The following is a 19,653-nucleotide window of genomic DNA, read 5'->3' as shown; positions in this document are numbered from 1 at the left end:
TGTCCATGCAAAACCTTTGAAGTATCTTCTCAATGTACTTTTCCTGAGATAAGTGAATCAACCTATTCTCTCTATCTCTAACAATTCTTATACCAAGAATCTGCTTCGCTGGACCCAAATCTTTCATGGCGAAAAACTTGCTGAGCTGCTTCTTCAACTCCAGAATTCTCCTCGAATTTCTCCCCACAATCAACATATCGTCTACGTACAACAGTAAGATGATAAAATCACCTTCACCAAACCTCTGAACAAACACACAATGATCTGAAGTAGTCTTGTTATAACCATGCTCCCCCATAACTGACTCAAACTTCTTATACCACTGTCTCGGTGCCTGTTTCAATCCATAAAGGCTTTTCTTCAAGCGGCAAACATAGTCCTCTTTGCCCTTCTTCACAAAGCCTTCCGGTTGCATCATGTAAATCTCTTCCTCCAAATCCCCATGGAGAAAAGCAGTCTTTACATCCATTTGCTCCACCTCTAGATCAAGGCTCGCTGCCAATCCAATTGCAACCCGAATGGATGACATCTTCACAACAGGAGAGAATATTTCATCGAAATCTATTCCCTTCCTTTGGCTGAATCCTTTCACAACCAACCTAGCCTTGTATCGAGGGAGCAACATGGTCTCCTCATGCTTAACTCTATACACCCACCTGTTAAGCAATGCCCTCTTACCTTGAGGCAACTTCACCAGCTCAAACGTATGGTTCTCCTCCAGAGAATCCATCTCGTCTCTCATGGCCTTCCACCATTCATGTTTATGTTCATCTTCCAAAGCTTCGCTAAAGCTTTCAGGTTCTCCTCCATCAGTAAGTAACACATACTTACTAGGATCATACCTTGTCGAACGTCTCAGACCTCTCTCAGATCTCCTAACAGTAGGGAGGTTCTCGGTAGTTGGTGTTCCATCATGATCGTCACCATGATCACCAGTACCATCTTCTTGTGCGGGAGCATCAGCACCGGGTGTATCAACTTGAACCTCAACCTCGACATGACCATCGACAGATGTAGAAGGAGCAACCTCCAAATCAATCAAACCTTCATAACCTTGAGCTGGATTTCCGGACTTGTCAATGTCCTTAATCGTTTGATCTTCCATGAACACAACATCTCTGCTCCTGATGAGCTTCTTCTCCACTGGGTCATAGAACCTATACCCAAAATCATCCTGACCATAACCGACGAACACACACTGTCGCGATTTCATCTCCAGCTTCGACCTTTCATCTTTGGGAATGTGGACAAACGCCTTACACCCAAAGACCTTCAGATGACCATAAGAAATATCCTTACCGGTCCATACCCTTTCTGGACTATCACCCTCCAACGGAGCACTGGGTGACAGGTTCAACACATGAACAACCGAGCTCAAAGCTTCTCCCCAGAAAGTCTGTGCCAAGCCTGACTGTGAAATCAAACACCTAACTCTCTCGACAATCGTCCTGTTCATCCTCTCAGCCAACCCATTCAACTGTGGAGTCTTGGGTGGCGTCTTCTGATGCTGAATACCGTGTTCTCTACAGTAAGCATCAAATGGTCCAGAATACTCTCCACCATTATCACTGCGAATGCACTTCAGTTTCTTACCTGTCTGTCTCTCAACCGATGCCACAAACTGCTTGAAATAACCCAAAACCTGATCTTTGGACTTCATAAGATAAACCCACAACTTTCTAGAGTGATCATCAATGAACGTAACAAAATATGATGCACCACCAAGAGATTTTGTCTTCATTGGACCACATACATCTGAATGCACCAGATCAAGTATCCCGGATTTTCTAGAAGATCCAGAAGACTTGAACGAGATCCTGTGTTGTTTCCCTGCAAAACAATGTTCACACTTTTGTAATTGCAAACCAGAAATACCTGTAATGGCATCCCTCTTGGATAACACAGACAATCCCTTCTCACTGATGTGACCGAGTCTCTTATGCCATAACTCCATGGCATCATCATTCTTCACTGCATTAACTGCATCCATGGAGACCTTAGCTTTCATCCAGTAGAACGATGAAAACTTATCACCTCGAGCCACCACCATTGAACCCCGTGAAAGTTTCCACTTACCCCCTCCGAATAAGCTATAGAAACCCTCATCATCAAGTCTCCCTGTAGAAATCAAATTCAACCGAATGTCTGGGACATGCTTAACTCCTTTAAGCAACAACCTAGTACCAATACTAGTCTCCAAGCAAATATCACCAATGCCAACAACCTGAGCCAAACCATCATTACCCATCTTCACAGAACCATAACTACCCGAAGTATAGGAATAGAACAAATCCCGCTGTGATGTAGCATGAGTAGTTGCTCCACTATCAATAACCCAACTGGATTCATGGCATGCAACATTAATAGCATCACTCTCACAGAGTATAAGAAACTCATCTTCAGTAACAGTTACTCTCTCTCCACTATCTTCTTGCTTCTTTCCTTGCTTACTCTCTTTCTGTAACAACCAGCAATTCTTCTTTAAGTGCCCTCTCTTATGACAGTAATGACACTCCACATTAGCAAACTTGTTAGATTTGCTTCTGCTTCTGTTCTTCTTCGATTCTCTATGTGAACTTCTCCCCCGCGATTCAGTAACCAGCACATCTGAACTCGAAGAACTAGGATTTGACTGCCTCCTAGATTCTTCATTCAAGATACTGTTCTTCACTAAATCCATTGAGATAACTCCTTCGGAAGTAGAGTTACAAAGAGACATCCTGAACACCTCCCAAGAATCTGGTAACGTACCAAGAAGCCATAAACCATGAATCTCCTCATCAAAGTTTATTCCCATATCAGATAGTTTGTTGAGTAACCCCTGGAACACATTCAAGTGATCAGTCATGGGAGTTCCCTCTTGATATCTTAACTCGAGCAATTTTTTCATCATGTACATCTTATTATTTCCTGTCTTCCGAGCAAACAACTGCTCCAGCTTCAACCACAACGAACGAGCATTAGTCTCATTCTCAATATGATGTAACACATTATCATCTACCCATTGCCTTATCAAACCGCACACTTGACGATTTAGCAATGTCCACTGATCATCAGTCTTCTCATCGGGTTTCTTCTCATAAAACACCGGAGCGTGAAATTCCTTCACAAAGAGCAAGTCTTCCATCTTACCCTTCCATAGATGATAATTAGCACCATTCAAACTTATCATTCTACCCATATTTTCCATCACTAACACAAACAAACCAATAACCGAAGTTATCACAATCCAAAGAACTCTCTAACCTGGAGCTCTGATACCACTTGTTGGGAAAAACGGGCACTTAGGCGCAGCGGAAACAAGAGTTTTTCCCTTTGCGTTAGTTACGAGGATAATATAGAAGAATATGTGGGAGCAATAAACAAAGAACTGAAAGTAAATAAGACAACGATTTTTAACGTGGAAAACCTCCTCAATGTGAGAAGTAAAAACCACGGGACTCGTAGTCCAACCAAATCAACTATGATAGCAAAGTAGTTACAGACTACGTCCAACCGAGACTCAGACCCTTCCTCAAAAGAATCAATCTCAAACACGAAGAAACACGGAGAAACCCTCACAAGAAAGAACAAAACAGCCCAGAAATCTGCAGTCCAAAACGACCCTAAATTCACTAGGATTCCGGCGACCAATCAACGATCCCTCCGTACAAATACTAGATTATTATGTCAAGAACAGTTCTGCCAAATTTCAGCTCAATCGGAGAAGAACTCACCGTCGGATTTTCCGAACAACGAAGACTGCGCGTGCTGAAAAAGTTCTGCCCCACTCTTCTCGGCAACCTCCTTCTCTCCCTTCTTCTCTTGTGCGTTTCTAATTATGTTGCATACTTCTAATTAAGATTAAGGAGGTATTTATAGACTTACCCTTAACCCTAATTCCACCGTCATAAGTAACCGACCCAAAGAAACTCGACTCGGGCCCGGGTTTGGTTTCCTAATCCAAACCCAACTAGGTTTCCCCACTAGGAGGAAAACCCAACAGTAACGTGTATATTTCTTTACTGAATAGAATTCAAATCTTATTGTTTAAAAAGAAAAACAGTTGCCCTATGTTATGCCTTTGAGCTATACCATCTTCCGTCTTCCTAATGTTTGAGAGCTTTGAGAGGTGGATGAATAATTTGCCCTATACTAAGGCTAACACATAAGATCTTTTCCTCCAAACATTTGGTTTGAGTTGTGGTTGGATGGAGAACCATTTCCCAAATTGCAACCTATTATACTTTGGTTGGGATATTGGACAAGTATGACTATGGTAATTCTAATGGTAGAGTCAACAGTCGCTTCAAATGCTAATCCTCTAGTAGATAACTCAGAGTTGGTGATAAGCTCCACTCCACATAGTGTTGACACTAAAGCTATTCGGAAAAAGGCTTCAAGGGTTGATAGGGAAAAGGCGAGACTAGCATGGTCCCTTAATGATTTGGAGGTGAGGTCAAGTCGAAGAAAGCTACAATGGACGGGAGTTGAGAGGGTAATTTAATGGAGATCAATTTACTATCCTGGAACGTACTTGGTATAAGTGCAAATGGTAGGATTCCAGCGATTAGACGGATAGTGCGTAAAAAGAATATTGATGTTGGCTTATTTCAGGAGACCATGACAACTAACATTTCTGATGCTTTAGTGTTTAGTATGTGGGGATCTACAGATTGTAAGTGGCTCCACCTACCACCGATAGGCAGGTCTGGGGGTATTTTGGTAGTATGGAGGGATAGTGTTATATCAGTTCGGAAGCACTTATTCGGAGCTTATTCAGTTTCAATTTTGTGCTCGGTTCGTTCTCATCAAGAAATGGTAGTGACGGCAGTGTATGGTCCAACGGCTGATTACGAGAAGCGGTTTCTATGGAGAGAATTAAGCGATATTAGAGGGCTTTGGGATGCGCCTTGGATAATTGGCGGAGATATTAATGAAGTCAGGTCTCCTCTTGAGCGTAATAGAGGCGCTAGAAGATATAAGAATATGAGAAGGTTTAACAAATTTATCAACCAATATGACATTATTGATCCTGCACTAGTGGGGGGTAGATTTACATGGTCGAATGGGCAATCTTCACCTATTTTGGCAAGGTTAGACCGTTTCTTGGTTAGTAAAGAATGGATGGATGAAGGTATAGTTTTTCAGCAACATATTTTAGTAAGAACGGGCTCCGATCATTCTCCGATTTGCCTTCAATGTGGTCACCAAGAACGTTACAGAGGACCTTTTCGTTTCGAGAATTTCTGGTTAGAACATCATAAGTTTAAGGAGATCATTGCTTTTTGGTGGCCTCGTTTATCTGTCACAGGTTGGCCAAGTTTTGTTTTTGCGAAGAAGCTTCAAGGTCTTAAAGGAATTCTTCAGGAATGGAGTAAGTCAACTTTTCGAAGCCAGGAAATAAATATGTCAGAAATTGAAGAAAAGATAGGATTATTAGACAGAAAGGAAGAGGAAGATCACTTATCGACCGAAGAATTTTTAGAGAGAGCAAGTTTAAAGACGGAGTATGCGTCGATAGAAATTCTTATCGAACAAAAGTGGAAGCAGAGATGCAAATTGAAATGGGTTGATGAAGGGGAAAGAAATACAAAATTCTTTCATAATATGGTGAACATGAAGCATGCCAACAACAGAATTACCAAATTGCTAGTTCAGAATGAGGAAGTAACAAACATGAACCAAATTAGAGATTACATCTCTAAGTTTTATGAGAACCTATACTCTGAAACATCAGATTGGAGACCAAGCATAGAAAATCTCCCTTTTGGTGTAATCTCAGAAGAAGATCGTAAGAACTTAGATGGAACCATTTCCGAAGCAGAGGTGTTAGTGGCTTTATCTCGTTGCGGCTCTAATAAGTCGCCCGGTCCTGACGGGATGACTTGTGAATTCTTGAAAGCTTGTTGGGATATTCTCAGAGATGACTTCATGAAGGTAATACATGAATTCTGCAGCGAAGGTAAGTTGAATTGGAGGTTAAATTGTAACTTCATAGCTTTGATTCCAAAGATTCAAGGAGCAATCGAGCTGAAACATTTCCGACCCATTAGTTTAACTGGATGTGTATATAAAGTGATCTCAAAAGTGCTAGCTACTCGTATAAAAACGGTAATGGGGAAGCTAATTTCCTTCAGTCAAGGAGCATATGTGGAAGGTAGGCAAATTCTGGATAATGTTTTGATTGCGAGAAAATGTATCGATTCAAGAATAAGATCTCAAAAGCCGGGTTTAATATGTAAAATAGACATAGAAAAAGCATTTGATCATGTCAATTGGAAGGTGGTTGATGATATTTTAATGAAGACAGGGTTCGGTTGGAGATGGAGAAGATGGCTAAAATGGTGTGTTCGCAGTCCTCGCTTCTCGGTTCTAGTTAATGGGAAGGCTTCAGGTTTTTTTCAGAATAGTCGTGGAATTCGCCAAGGTGACCCTCTATCACCTTATTTATTTATTCTTGTGGCTGAAGTTCTCTCCCTATTGATTAATGAAGCTAAACAGTCAGGATTATTTAGCGGATTTGAGGTGAGTATTGATTCCATAAACGTCACCCATTTACAATTCGCTGACGATACCGTGATTTTTATTGACGCTGATGTTCATCAAGTAAGAAGGCTACGCGACATTCTTATCTGCTTCGAGGCAATTACAGGTTTAAAGGTGAATATGGCGAAGACCTCCATGTATGGTGTTGGCGGTATCTTTTCTATAGAACCTTATGCCGAAATATTGGGTTGTGGTGTGGGTTTACTCCCCTTTTCATACCTTGGTATTCCACTCAGTTCAAGATTGAAAAATAAAGACATTTGGGAGTTATTATTAATCCGGTTGCAAAATAAAATGGCACCATGGAAGAGAAGGTACCTTTCAAAAGGGGGGCGTTTAACATTAATCAAGAGTACCCTAAATAATACATTTACATACCTTATGTCCATCCTTGTCCCTCCTTCATCAATTATTAATAGAGCAGAGAAGATGATAAAGGATTTCTTATGGGGTGATACTCCGATTAAGAAAAGATTTCATTGGGTTAGCTGGAAAAAGGTATCTCGTTCAAAAGCACGAGGGGGTCTTGGTATTAGAAGAATAAAGTCAATGAACGCAACACTCCTTGGAAAATGGATTTGGCGTTTCGGTGATGAAAACCAAAGCGATTGGAAACGGGTAATCATTGATAAATATGGTGGTACCACTCTTGACTTTTTTCCAAAGGAAACAAATCTATCATATGGCGTAGGGTGTTGGAAATCAATTCTTGCTACTAAGGATAACATTGCCTCTCTTTCAAATATATCTATTCAAAATGGATGTAGAGTTCGATTTTGGGAGGATATTTGGAAAGGTAATTTGTGTCTAAAAGAACAATACCGTGAGTTATGGAGATACTCATCCAAGAAAAATGCTAAAATTGTGGATTGCATAATAACAGATGAGGAATGTAATTCGGCATGGAACTTGGGCATAGGTCAACATACACAAAATTCTAATTTGCAGGATTTGATCAACCTCCTGAACGAAATCAAAGAACCTCCCGTTCTATCAATGGAGGAAGATAGCAGAATATGGACTCTCACTGAGAATAAAAAATTCACGGTACACTCGTTACACGACTCCATCAGCTCCTCAAATATAATCAGCCATCGTCTCCCATATAAAAAAATATGGCGTCGAAGGATACCAGAGAAAGTCTCCATTTTCATTTGGGCGACAATGCTGAGATCAATCCCTACTTTAGATCTTTTAAAACAAAGGGGTTACTCTATCCCTAATAGATGTGTGTTATGTCAGTGTGAAGAAGAAGATGTAGATCATTTGCTCCTGAATTGTTCAGTCTCTAGGAAGATATGGGATTATTTTCTCTCACAAACGATTTTTGGTTTCAGGAGTTTACCATATCAGATGGAGGTTTTCTTTACAAGATGGAAGAGATATAAGTTAGATACACCAAAAGGATACTTAGGAACTGCTATTCCTTTTGCTATTTGGTGGGCGTTGTGGAAGGAGCGAAACACAAGGATATTTAAAGATATTTTTAGTTCGGTTGAACAAATAATTGTAGAGGTCAAGAGATTAATTTTTTCATGGGCTTTACCAACTAGAATTTTCATAGGGGTACCTTTCTCAGTCTTCTTGTCTTCTTGGGAGTCGATGTTATCTAATATGTAAAATTTGACTTTTAGAGTGCTGTCTCGGCACAATAATCAATATATTACCTCTTTCTCAAAAAAAAAAATGACTATGGTTGTTTTAGTATAGAAAACCATGAAACCGATCATACCAATGAAATATACAAGATCGATGATTATGATAGAGATATTGATAAGCCTCAGTTTGAAAGGTTTCTAGGTCGTCCAAGTTCCAACTATTATATAGAGTGTCACTTAAATGGAGAACAACCATGAATTCAATAATGCTCTACCATAATAGTTGTCCATCATGGTTCCATTCGTTTGGACCACAGAAAATAATGGAGATGTTGTGTACATTTGTGTTATATACAGAACCCATTTGCAATTGTCTCTGTCCAAGTTATGAATATAAAGTGATAGAAAGGGTTACAAAAGTAGACTTATTGTAAACCTAAATAAGAATCAACTTTCCATCAAGAAACAAAGAGAGTCTATACGAAAATAAAAACGGTTGATTTCGTATTAGTCTGGAGTAAACTTCGATTTGTAGACTCTTCTAGTATATTGCTCATTATAAATTGATTCATTTGTTAATTTTTTGAGTCAAGTTAACTTCTATGAAGTTGGAAGTTGTCTTCCTTGGAGAACTTGTGTTTTTTATTCGACTTTCTTTAGCTAGTTCTTAACAATGTTTCTTAATGACATGTCTTATCTGAAGCTTGAAATAACGTAGGCCGTCATCCATAACTTCACTACACTAAAATCTCTTTTAATTACGATTAAATGTTCAATAATTATACAAAAAGAATTAGTATAAAGAACTAAAAAAGAATTGGTGTTTATAAGGAACAACGAATTTGGTCCTTAGAAAGAAAAAAATCAGATGATAGAATTAATAACGGAGGAGCCCACACACTTTCAATAATTCATATTCGGGACATACAAAGAGACTCCTTTACCTAAAACCAAAGAAAGTTAACGACGTGAAATTGGCGTTAACAAAAAGATAAGACCCATTCTAAACGTTGACACTTGTCAAGTCTTCAAAGATGACCCCCCTTTTCTTTCTCTCACTAACTTTTTCTCTACTTAAAGAGACCAACAAACAAACTCAAAAATCAGAAAACAGAAAAAAAGAAAAAGAAAAAACTCCTCCTTCTCAAGGAGGAAGAAATGAGAAAGAGAAGATAACTCAACGACGCTAACCACATTATCTCTCTCTTTCTCTCTCTAGATTGCTTTTCCATTTCTCTCTCTCTCTCTCTCTAGATTTTAATTTCAACATTTTTTAGGTTAATTTAACGATTTTATAATTATGGGAACAGAGATTTTACGACCACAGGATTGTTTGATCGAACGGTTGAGAGTTGGACCGGTTACACCGGTCATATCTCGCCGGAAAAGTACGACGACTTACTCAGCTAACTCTTATCCTAAACCTAGCCGGAAAACTGATACAAGACAAGTACAGAAGAAATGGCATCATCATCATCATCATCAACCAGATCCGTCGTTTTTGAAGAAATCAACAACAACGACCACGAAAACGACGGTGGATTCTTCATCGAGATCGGTGAAGAACGATTTTGGAATCGGAGAGGTAACGATTTTGAAACGAGGTGAATCTCTTGAGATAATTAATAAGAGAAAAAATGATAATAATTTGATGAAAAGAACAGTTTCATCAACTGTTGATTTGTTAATTTGTGGTGGTGGATCGGAAAGGTTAGGACCAGATCCAGAAATGGTTCCAAAACAGATTCGAATTACAGATCGAAAATCAACATCATCATCAGTTGTTAGATCTGAAGTTTATGCCGGATCTGCTTTTTTTCATTCACCATCTCCGAGTTCTCTTCCGTTACCGACGTTTTTTTCAACGACGAAAAAAGAAGGTTTAGCTGCCATTGTTGATGATTCTGCAACTAAAGATTTGAGACGTCTCCTTGGACTTGCCTGAATACAAACAAACAGGTATTCTAGATCTGAGAAATCACTAAAAAAAGAAGAAAAAAAACCCTAATTTCCTTGTTCAATCTGCTTCAATTTGATCTTTAGGATTTCAAGTTGAGAACTTTCCGTGAGTTTTTAAAACGGAGAAGAAGATCTGAAGTTCTAAATAAGATGTTCTTTTACATATATATATATTATCTATGTATGTATCTAAATGGGTTTTCATTTGGTTGGGTGTCAAAGTTTTAATCTTTTGCTAATCTACTGGTATTAGGGTTTATGTTGTTGTATGTAAACTAAGAAGAAGAAGAAGAAACAGGGGAAGGGGATTGGTACTTTTTTGTATTAGTGATTCCTCTTGTAGTTTCTAAACATATGTACAAGAAAATGTTTAGGTGAAATTTTAAATAATCTTATTTATGTATAGCCTATAGGTTTCTTCTTCATTGGTCTAATGATTTTCATGATTTTATCGTACTTTAATTTAATGGGGAAGCTTCATACTAAGAAATTAGGGTTTTGATTAACACATCCTAACAATCTATGAGCAAATGACTTTTTAATTCCACAGCCACTAGACAAAGATGAAATCCTCCAAGTTTTGATGGACCCTTGAGTTATGTGGTTCATAGTGTGAGGTTAAAGATGAGTGGATATAAGGAAAACAATAGTGATAGAGAACAACAAAAAAAGATTGCGAGGCAGACTCTAAAGCAGAATATTGAAGTGGCATTCCATGATTGGAGTTTTTAGTGACCTTATTGGGTTTCGATTCAATCGTGCAAAGCCACGTCGAATTTCTGTCTAAAATTTGTCATTTAACTTGCTACTTATTTTCTTATATCACTTGTATTATTGTGAGAATAGAAGAGATGGTGATTGTATTAATTGTGATGGTAACACATCCCTTGAGGGAGAGGTAAGAGTGTCATCATCATCTCATTCATATTTTATATCATTGGGGTGGGTTTGAGATTCTCATTATTTGGAAATCAATTAACACACAATTGTGGGGAACAAATTTCAAACACTCCTCATTTGTGTAACGATGATGTTTTTTAGTGTGTTCTTACATTACTGCATGTTAAACAAAGATTAAGAGATTAAAAGCACTTACGACACAAATTTGAAACAACTAGTACTAGCCCATTGAGTTAAATCGACCCATGAGCTTAAATTAGGTTAACACACAATTATTTCACTATCGTGGGTGCCGAAATATATTCAATAAGATAGAGTAAGTATATACCTAAATCTCTTGCTTCCAGAAAAAGGAAGAAAGAGTACTTCAACTAGAATAACTATATAAAGCACTTTTGAACAAATTTATCCATATATATATATATTCACAAGAAACCCTTATACCATATAGTTTACAAAACTAACAACAAATACATTTCCAAATTGAAAAGCAAAAGCAAACTCTTGGGTCACCATTTTGCTTACAAGCAAGCCCTTCCAACTTCCCCATCCATCTTCAAATCCCTTCCCCATTTTATAAATACCTAAAAATTTCAACCAAAAGATGACACCCATCTTATCCTACAAACATTTAAATCTTTCATAGTAAACAAAGAACACAAATGGCTTCTTCTTCATCATCAAAAGCCTCTAGAAGTACCACTCAACAAATAGGAGACATAACCTTCAAAGGAGTAGGAAATCTAATCAAACTTCTCCCAACTGGAACTGTTTTCTTGTTTCAGTTTCTTAATCCTGTTTTAACCAATAATGGTAAGTGTCACACCATTAACAAGTACTTAACCGGTGCTCTCGTTGCCATTTGTGGCTTATCATGTGGTTTTTCATCGTTTACCGATAGCTATACTGGTGAAGACGGTGTACTTCATTATGGTATTGCAACCAAAAATGGACTTTGGCCTTCGTCTAAGTCCGATGATGTATCTGCATATAAACTTCGAGTAGGGGACTTTGTTCATGCATCTTTGGCATTACTAGTTTTTGCGGTTGTTGTTTTGTTGGATCCTAATACCATTAAATGCTACTACCCATCGTTCGAATCTTCACAAAAAACTTTGTTAATGGTATTGCCTCCTGTTGTTGGTGTCATTGCCACTTCAGTATTCGCCGTGTTTCCTAACAAGCGCCACGGAATTGGGTATCCTTCAAGCAAGGCCTCACAATAGTTATAGTTCTGCCCTTCTAGTTATTTGGAAACAATTCAATTTTAATTTTTCTCCATATTATAAGTTTTAATTTACATGTTTGGTTTGGAAGAGTTTGGTGTGATTCCTCTATTTCGTTGTGAATGTGTGAATATTGAAGAATACTAATGGTTGTTTCTTAAATTTTTCGTTTGTACTTTGTTCACTATTAAACTAGTAATTGTTAGATGTTAGCGTTGCGAACAAAAATAAAAGCCGTCTCTTCCCGACAGCTTGAAGGTGTCGCTATTTAGCAAAAATGTTGGCTATAGTACAACGACGGTGATGCTTTCGCAAAGTTAAATTGTGGCGTAAAAACCGTGGGAAATATTATTTAGGGCATCTGATCATTTGATAGGCCCTTTTTAAATTAACAGGCGTCTGTAATTAGGCTTGTGTAGTTGTGTGCCAAAAGGACAATTGGAGTGTGGTATTTCGAGATGGGCTTCCCATTTCGAGAGAGAAAACAAAATCTCTGAAATTAAGGTAGGTCCCAAAAATCCTCTCCTCTCTCCCTTCCTCTCCTCTTTCACTCTAAAAAGAAATACAGACGGACATGATTAGAGATCTATAGAAAAGGAGATGCTCTGCAGCGGAGACAGTTATAAATCCTAATCGGCACCACCAGTTTGGGTGGTAGGACGGTTACATTTAGCAGTTATCTTCAAATCTAGAAGGTTATTTTTCGGTTTCGGAGTGAATCATCACAATGTTTCATCAAATCTGAGATTTATTTATAGGTTTTAGTTCCCTTTAGGGGTTTTCATCAACGAGATTCAGTCTCTTTTCATCATTGTACCCAACTATTTTACTATTTGCTATTTTAAAGTTCTTATTCAAGATGGATGCAGCAGATCAACAATTTATTCAGCAATTCGCAGCTTCGACAACAGAAGAACAACCACCGTTGGTGGTGGAGGGAGACGATCTATGTCCTAATCTTGATGATATCATTATGAGCGGAGTTATTTGGTTTCAAAGTCCGAGGCGTATTGATATAGGTCAAGCCCTTCAGAGGATATCGAAAGTCATCCATGGCCCGAACAAATTTACACTTACTGATGTCAATGAAAATGTATTTGTTATAAAATTTGGAACGGCTTCAGAATTAGACATGGCCATTGAGAGTGCTCCATGGATTTTACATGAAGAACTTGTACTAATTCAAAGATGCTGTAACGATCTTGCTCCTATAGACCATATTTTTGATAAAGCTTGGTTTTGGACGCAATTTCACGGAATCCCGCATGGCCACTTAAACGCTACGGCAGTTAACCGTTTGGCAGGGAAACTTGGCACATATGATCCGGCAACACAGGAAGAGGCCAAGAAATGGAGCGTATATGGCAGAGTCAAGATTGAATACAATATCACTAAACCTCTTAAACAACATGTGTATTTAAAATTGGCCAACAACAAATTGATTTTGGTAGAACTTCGCTTAGAAAAATTACCAAGATTATGTCTCTCATGTGGTGTTATAGGACACACAATAAAATTCTGTCCAGTATTGATGCCCTTTAGGGATCTTCTCAAACTGAATATTTCAGATATCCACAGAGACATGGTTCTTAAGGTCTTGGAACCCAAGATTAAAGAGACTTTTAAAGTGCCCTTTTCCCAGAGAGGTCAATCTAAAGAATTGAACTCTGTTGTTTTGGAATCCAAATTTTCTGGCCGAGATTCCATTATTGGCAATAATTATGTTAATCAAGAACAGGAACATATAAATAACTCAATTGCTAATAATTTTGGTGAACTTTTATCTACGTTATCTCAGGTTAAACGGACAAAGATCTCCAATGACATAGGATCTTCGACTAAAAACCCACTCTTTGACAGATCGGGTGATGAAGAACAAGAACTTCCTCACAAGGGTGGCCACACTTCTATATCAACAGTTGATAATCAGGGAGATCGTATAAAGAAACATTACAAAAGTGAGGAACGCGGGAAGACATCAGGATCAAGAACTTCTTTCAATGAGGCATCGGCAGCCCTAATGCCGATGGAATTATGAGTTTTCTTGCTTGGAATTGTCGGGGACTAGGGAACACCCCGACAAAGGAGACTCTGAATCAGTTCCTAGGCTCAATTAAACCAGATCTTCTTTTCCTTTCTGAAACCCGTTTACATTCCACTGTATCTATTAGTTTTATTAATAAAGTTGGTTTAACTAACCATTGTACGGTACCTCCTATAGGCTACAGTGGAGGTCTGTTACTTTGTTGGTCTGACAATATAGACCTGTGTGTACATTCTAGTTCTTCTAATCTTATTCATACCACTATTACTATGGCAAACTCTCCACATAGTTGGGACCTCTTATGTATCTATGGTCCACCGAGACTTCAAGACAGAAATCCTTTCTGGAACTCTGTCTTATCATTAATTAATTCGACTAATAATCCCGTTTGTTGTATAGGAGATCTAAACGCTCTAATATCTCCAAGTGAAAAATGGGGCGGTACTAATCATATTCCTTTTCTTTCACAGTTTCAATCGTTCATAAGGAATGCCGGTTTAGTGGATATTGGTTTTAATGGACCGGGATATACATGGACCAACAGTCAAGCACATCATCATTTAACTAAAGAGAGACTGGATAGGGTCCTTTGTACTACTTCTTGGTTGTCAACTTATCCGGAAGCAGGACTTTTTCATCTACCGCGTTATAACAGTGATCACGCACCGATTTTGCTAAAACTTCAAGTACAAGGTCCAACTATCAACACACAGTCAAAGTTCGAAAAATTCTGGACGAAACACGATAAGTACAAGGAAACTTTTGAGGAATCCTGGAATACTGTGAGCGGCCCTTTCGACACAAAAATAAGTGAAGGATAAACTATTAGATTGGAGCAAAAATACTTTTAATGTGTTGAAAAATAGATTACAAATTCTTAGAAAAAGGTTACTTGAACTTCAAAAGTTGGATTCAACAGAATCTATTTTGCTTGTGGAAAACAATATTCACTACAAAAAATAGGCATACCAGGGACAAACAATTTTTACGTATGTCCCTAAAAATCTTATATAGGGACTGTTTTGGGATGTTTGTCCCCAGTAGTGTCATAAGTTGATACGAATCTGTGAAATATTAAGAGAAAATTGCGCGCTAAAATTGTTGGCGCAATTTTTTTGGGCGAAAATTTGTTTCTCAAAATTACCTATGCGTCCCATCTATCCCACGTTCACCTTCACTCCATAAGTTAGGTTTTCGAAACATAAAACCTAGGTGTTTAGAGATATGAATAGGAGAAATTATAATTTTATAGTTGGAGTTGGGTTTAGGAACAAAATTTGATGATTCAAGACAGATCGAGAATCAAAATCGTGGTAAAGAACTGAATAAGGTAGAAATCTAGAGAGAAAGAGAGAGGGAGAGCAGAGAAAAACCTATTTTCTATGCGAGCTTCGGGAGCGCGGCGTTGATCGATGGTGAGAGATTGAGAAATAAACAAACCTCTTCTCTGCTCAAACAAAGATAGTGTTTTTATAGTTTTTTCAGAGAGATTGAGAATGAATTTCTCTCCCTGCTCAAACAAAGAGAGGATTTTCTGGGTTTTTTTAGAGAGAGAAAGAAAATGAAAACCCTAAAATCTGATGGTTAGAGTTGGAGAGAGACGAAGACAAGCTTGTAAATCCTTTATTCAATCTAAAAGTTCAATTTCAGAATCAAAGAAGGTGCGTGATATTTTGGTTATTTGCATTCCTTTATTTGATATCATCTTTTTTCTTCATCTGAAACCCTTTTTGCGATTTGTATTTAGTTGATTCATTAGTGTTGTAAGGAGATTATTTGATTTAGGTTTAGTATTTAAATACACATTTGAGTTCTCCACATGAAAGCTGCAATTTTCCTTAATGGCATAAAAGTGAAGTTGATATACTCATTATCAATTGTTTTCAATAATCGAACCTTTTCAATTCAGTCTATATTGTACTAAGAATTATGTACATGTGATGTAGCTAGCTTACACTTTAATTCACCAAACACCAGGCTTTTCTATTCATAATTTAATTAATAACTCATTGATGGTCAAATTGATATTCATCTTCAACACTAGATAATATGAGATGGTATTCCCTCTTCAACACTATATGATATATCCTTCAACCCTCCTTTAGTTTCACTGGTTCTATTATACCTTCAAACCCAATGAAGAACTCAAATTTCAAATTACCTTTTTGTTTTCTCACTTACATTGAAGCGATTTAAATACTAGAAATCATTGTGTATGTCTTAGATCGGTAAGTAAGATTCAAACTATTCTTGATTATGTTTTTTCTGAATTCTGAGTTATTAGCTTCTTTTTGTTGGAATTAATAAAATATGTTCAATCAGTACAAGGGATGTCGCTCATTAAAAGTAACTCCAAGAATAGTTCTTGCATTTTCTCAATTCTGATTTACTGTTTTTTGTTTTTTTATAGTGTTATGTGTTGACTTGTTGAAAGAAGAAAGATTATATATCTAGACAGGCAGATTGGAGGAAAAAGAGTAATGTATTATTCTTTCAAATTCAGTTCAATATTATTATTTATTTATTTGCTCAGTATGAACTTGATTAGTGAATTGAGTTCTCAATGATATGCCATCATTTTTCTTAACGACATCTCTATATTTGAAAATTTGATTAGATTAATAATTATGTCAATTTGTTGATTGTGTAGTATACTAGTGATTATGTAGTCAGTCCTCAATTTGCCATCTTCATCACCAAAGGAAAAAATCAAAGATAGATACCTAATAGTAATGAATTTTCCAAGGCATTACAACAATTAAGTTGTAATATTTTTCTTCGATGGAACTTATTTATGGCCTGTCATGAGTGTGCTTTTCTGATTTGCAGGACTTGCTATTAGAATGAGACACAAGAAGGATCTCAAGTTTGTCCGCAATGCAAAACTCAATAGAATAATTATTTTGCTTACGTTTTGTTCTGTATGTGAGGTTTGTTCAAATTGCCTAGCTATGTTAGCTTTCATTATTTTCGAATATTATCATCAAGTCAAGAGTAAGGTTTACTCCTTACTTTGGTCCAACTGCATTGAAGATATTTTATTCAAGAAGTCACGTATGCATCAAATGGTGGTGGAATTCGTAATGATTTTGGGAATTACAATTTTGACATACTTATTCTATTACTCGTCATAGATAAAAAAGAAAATTGGTATCCTAATCCATTTCGTGCTTACTGAAATAATATTTTATATGCAGACAATCTCATTTATGGTCAAAACCTCAAAGCTGATTGATTTCTACCCTCCCGTGCAACTGATTTGCCATTGTAACTTGTAAGTTTAAACAATAAATGTTTTTTTTTTGAAACTTCTGCTCTTAGGTCCTTGTAGTATCTAATAATTCTATGTATAAATCGTGTTTTCTCGTAAGTTTGTTTCAAATGTGACACTCTTTCATATATATAAAATTTTCTTGTGGCCTGGGAACCTTTGCAGATATATAACTCATGTATTTGCATGAGATTAGCAAGTACTTTTAAGTGTTGTAACATGTGAAAATTACTTGACGAGTAGTATCCAATATAGCTGGTGAAGAAATAAGCATTTCAAAGAGTGAAGGCACAAATTAGGTCATAACTACTGGGAGGATTATATTTGAACATTTTATTGCAATTATTTCTTGAACTGCTTTTCTTTAATGTTTAGTTCTTGTTTGCACTTCGCACCTAATTGTTCAGTGTCCTTTAACAGGTTGAACATACACTAATCTACTAAAAGAAGCAGAAAAAGACACATTGAGTTAGAAGTTTTGTGAAAAGCTTGCACGAAATCAAGGTAATCTTCGTGGTTTAAACATCTAAAGGTGCAGATTAACAAATCAAATTTACTATGCAATATAATTATGGACTTCATATAAACACTAATCACTCAATGAAGAAGCATTTGAACTTGGAGCTCGAATGATGAGGATGACATATAAATGAAACGCAAAACCTCTTTCTATTTTGTACAGTTTATCATTTTTAGTATGTTAAGTTACTGAATGTTTGGTATCTTATAAATGAAACGCTCATTAGTCATTAGGTGGTTAGCACACATTATTCCCTATAACATATCGGTTTCTTGTTGAGGACTTGATAACTAGTACTTCGTCGATTTCGATTACTAGTTGTTTGAATTCATTGTAGTACATACTTGTATTGGTTAGGTTCTTGCATGCATGTTATGTTTCGTTATACGTCTTTGAAACTCTAAACCCTTTCTTTGACTTTGATGTTGAATGTATAAATATGTTAAGCAAATGTTCACGTATAATCTTTCATTTATTTTTATTTATTATGTCTTGTTCTGTTTCAGTGCGTGTATACTATAGGAGGTGAAAGTCATTTGGGTACGAAGATTTTAAGCGGAAGACTATGGATCAAGTTTTTGGTATATAGCTATATAGTTTGGTAAATAATATTGTAGTTAGTTTACATATGAAAACTTCAAATATTGAGAGTAATATTGTTACTAAAAATATAGAAAGTTAAATTTCAGTTCAAACATTGTATGTTGTTTGATTGAGTTTTATTTATAATAAAAATGGAGATTTTATATAGTTTTTAGAATTTATGTGAAACTTTTTGATTCTATCTGGAAGGAATATTAAAGGGCATATGTCTTGATCAATAAAAAATGGAAAATTAATTTCCAAATTTTGAAAATATCACACATTGTTGTTAGTAGGCCTTTCCTAAAATATCTAGTGACGACTTTTTATGTAGTCCCAAATAATTTTTGTCCCAAATTATTTATAGGGACGGTTATTATTCGTCCCTAATGACAATTAGAGCCTCCGTTAGCTGTTCCTGCTCGCCGTCCCTAATAACTAACGGGACGGACAGAAACCGTCCCGACTGAATAATCGGGACGGACTAAAACCGTCCCTTGATTCGTCCCTAACACTATCTGTGACGCCAGTAGTAACTACACACACTAAACCGTCCCTAATACCTATTAGGGACGGTTTTGAGATGTTTTGGGACGGTTTTAAGCAGTACCTAATAAGCCATTTTTTTGTAGTGATTCAAGAGGAAATTGTTCAGTTGGAAGAACTTCAGAGATCAAAGGCAGAACAGAGGGCTAAATCAAAATGGACCCTGAATGGTGACAGAAATACAAAAGTGTTTCACTCAGCAATGACTCAAAGACGTTTTAAAAATAGAATTCAAAGCATCACCACTCAGACAGGGGAAAAACTGTATGATCAAAACTCTATAGCCGAAGAGATTATCACCAATTTTCAGAATTTGTTTACTTCATGTCCAGTGGGTCCTATCCCGACGGAAGTATTGAATGCTTTCAAAGTGTTATCAGCAGAATCTTTGAGCGACATCTCAAGAATTCCTTCATATGAGGAGATTAAGGAAGTAGTGATGAAAATGGGTTCGCTTAAAAGCCATGGACCAGATGGAT

General features: G+C 37.0%; 1 protein-coding gene and 1 long non-coding RNA gene across 2 annotated transcripts; both read left to right on the top strand.

Moving 5' to 3' along the window:
• The first annotated feature begins 11,569 nt into the window (after window positions 1–11,569).
• Window positions 11,570–12,373, top strand: LOC147551247 (protein DMP2-like). Its single transcript, XM_086666794.1, has one exon. It carries the CDS (start codon window positions 11,648–11,650, stop codon window positions 12,209–12,211), a length of 564 nt encoding a protein of 187 aa, XP_086522920.1. The 5' UTR covers window positions 11,570–11,647; the 3' UTR covers window positions 12,212–12,373.
• A 2,958-nt stretch (window positions 12,374–15,331) lies between these two features.
• On the top strand, window positions 15,332–18,796 carry LOC147551246 (uncharacterized). The gene is made up of 6 exons (XR_015237088.1): window positions 15,332–15,916; window positions 16,666–16,737; window positions 17,085–17,185; window positions 17,453–17,529; window positions 17,947–18,030; window positions 18,553–18,796. It is a non-coding gene; the product is annotated as an uncharacterized LOC147551246 (long non-coding RNA).
• The last annotated feature ends 857 nt before the right edge of the window (window positions 18,797–19,653 follow it).

The sequence above is a fragment of the Eschscholzia californica genome, unplaced genomic scaffold (genome assembly GCF_041429995.1).
Source record: "Eschscholzia californica isolate CP2 unplaced genomic scaffold, dmEscCali1.0.p SCAF_3, whole genome shotgun sequence".
In the NCBI taxonomy this organism is placed as follows: Eukaryota; Viridiplantae; Streptophyta; class Magnoliopsida; order Ranunculales; family Papaveraceae; genus Eschscholzia; species Eschscholzia californica.
Note: the sequence above shows the minus strand (reverse complement) of the source record. Positions and strands in the feature narration are given on the sequence as shown.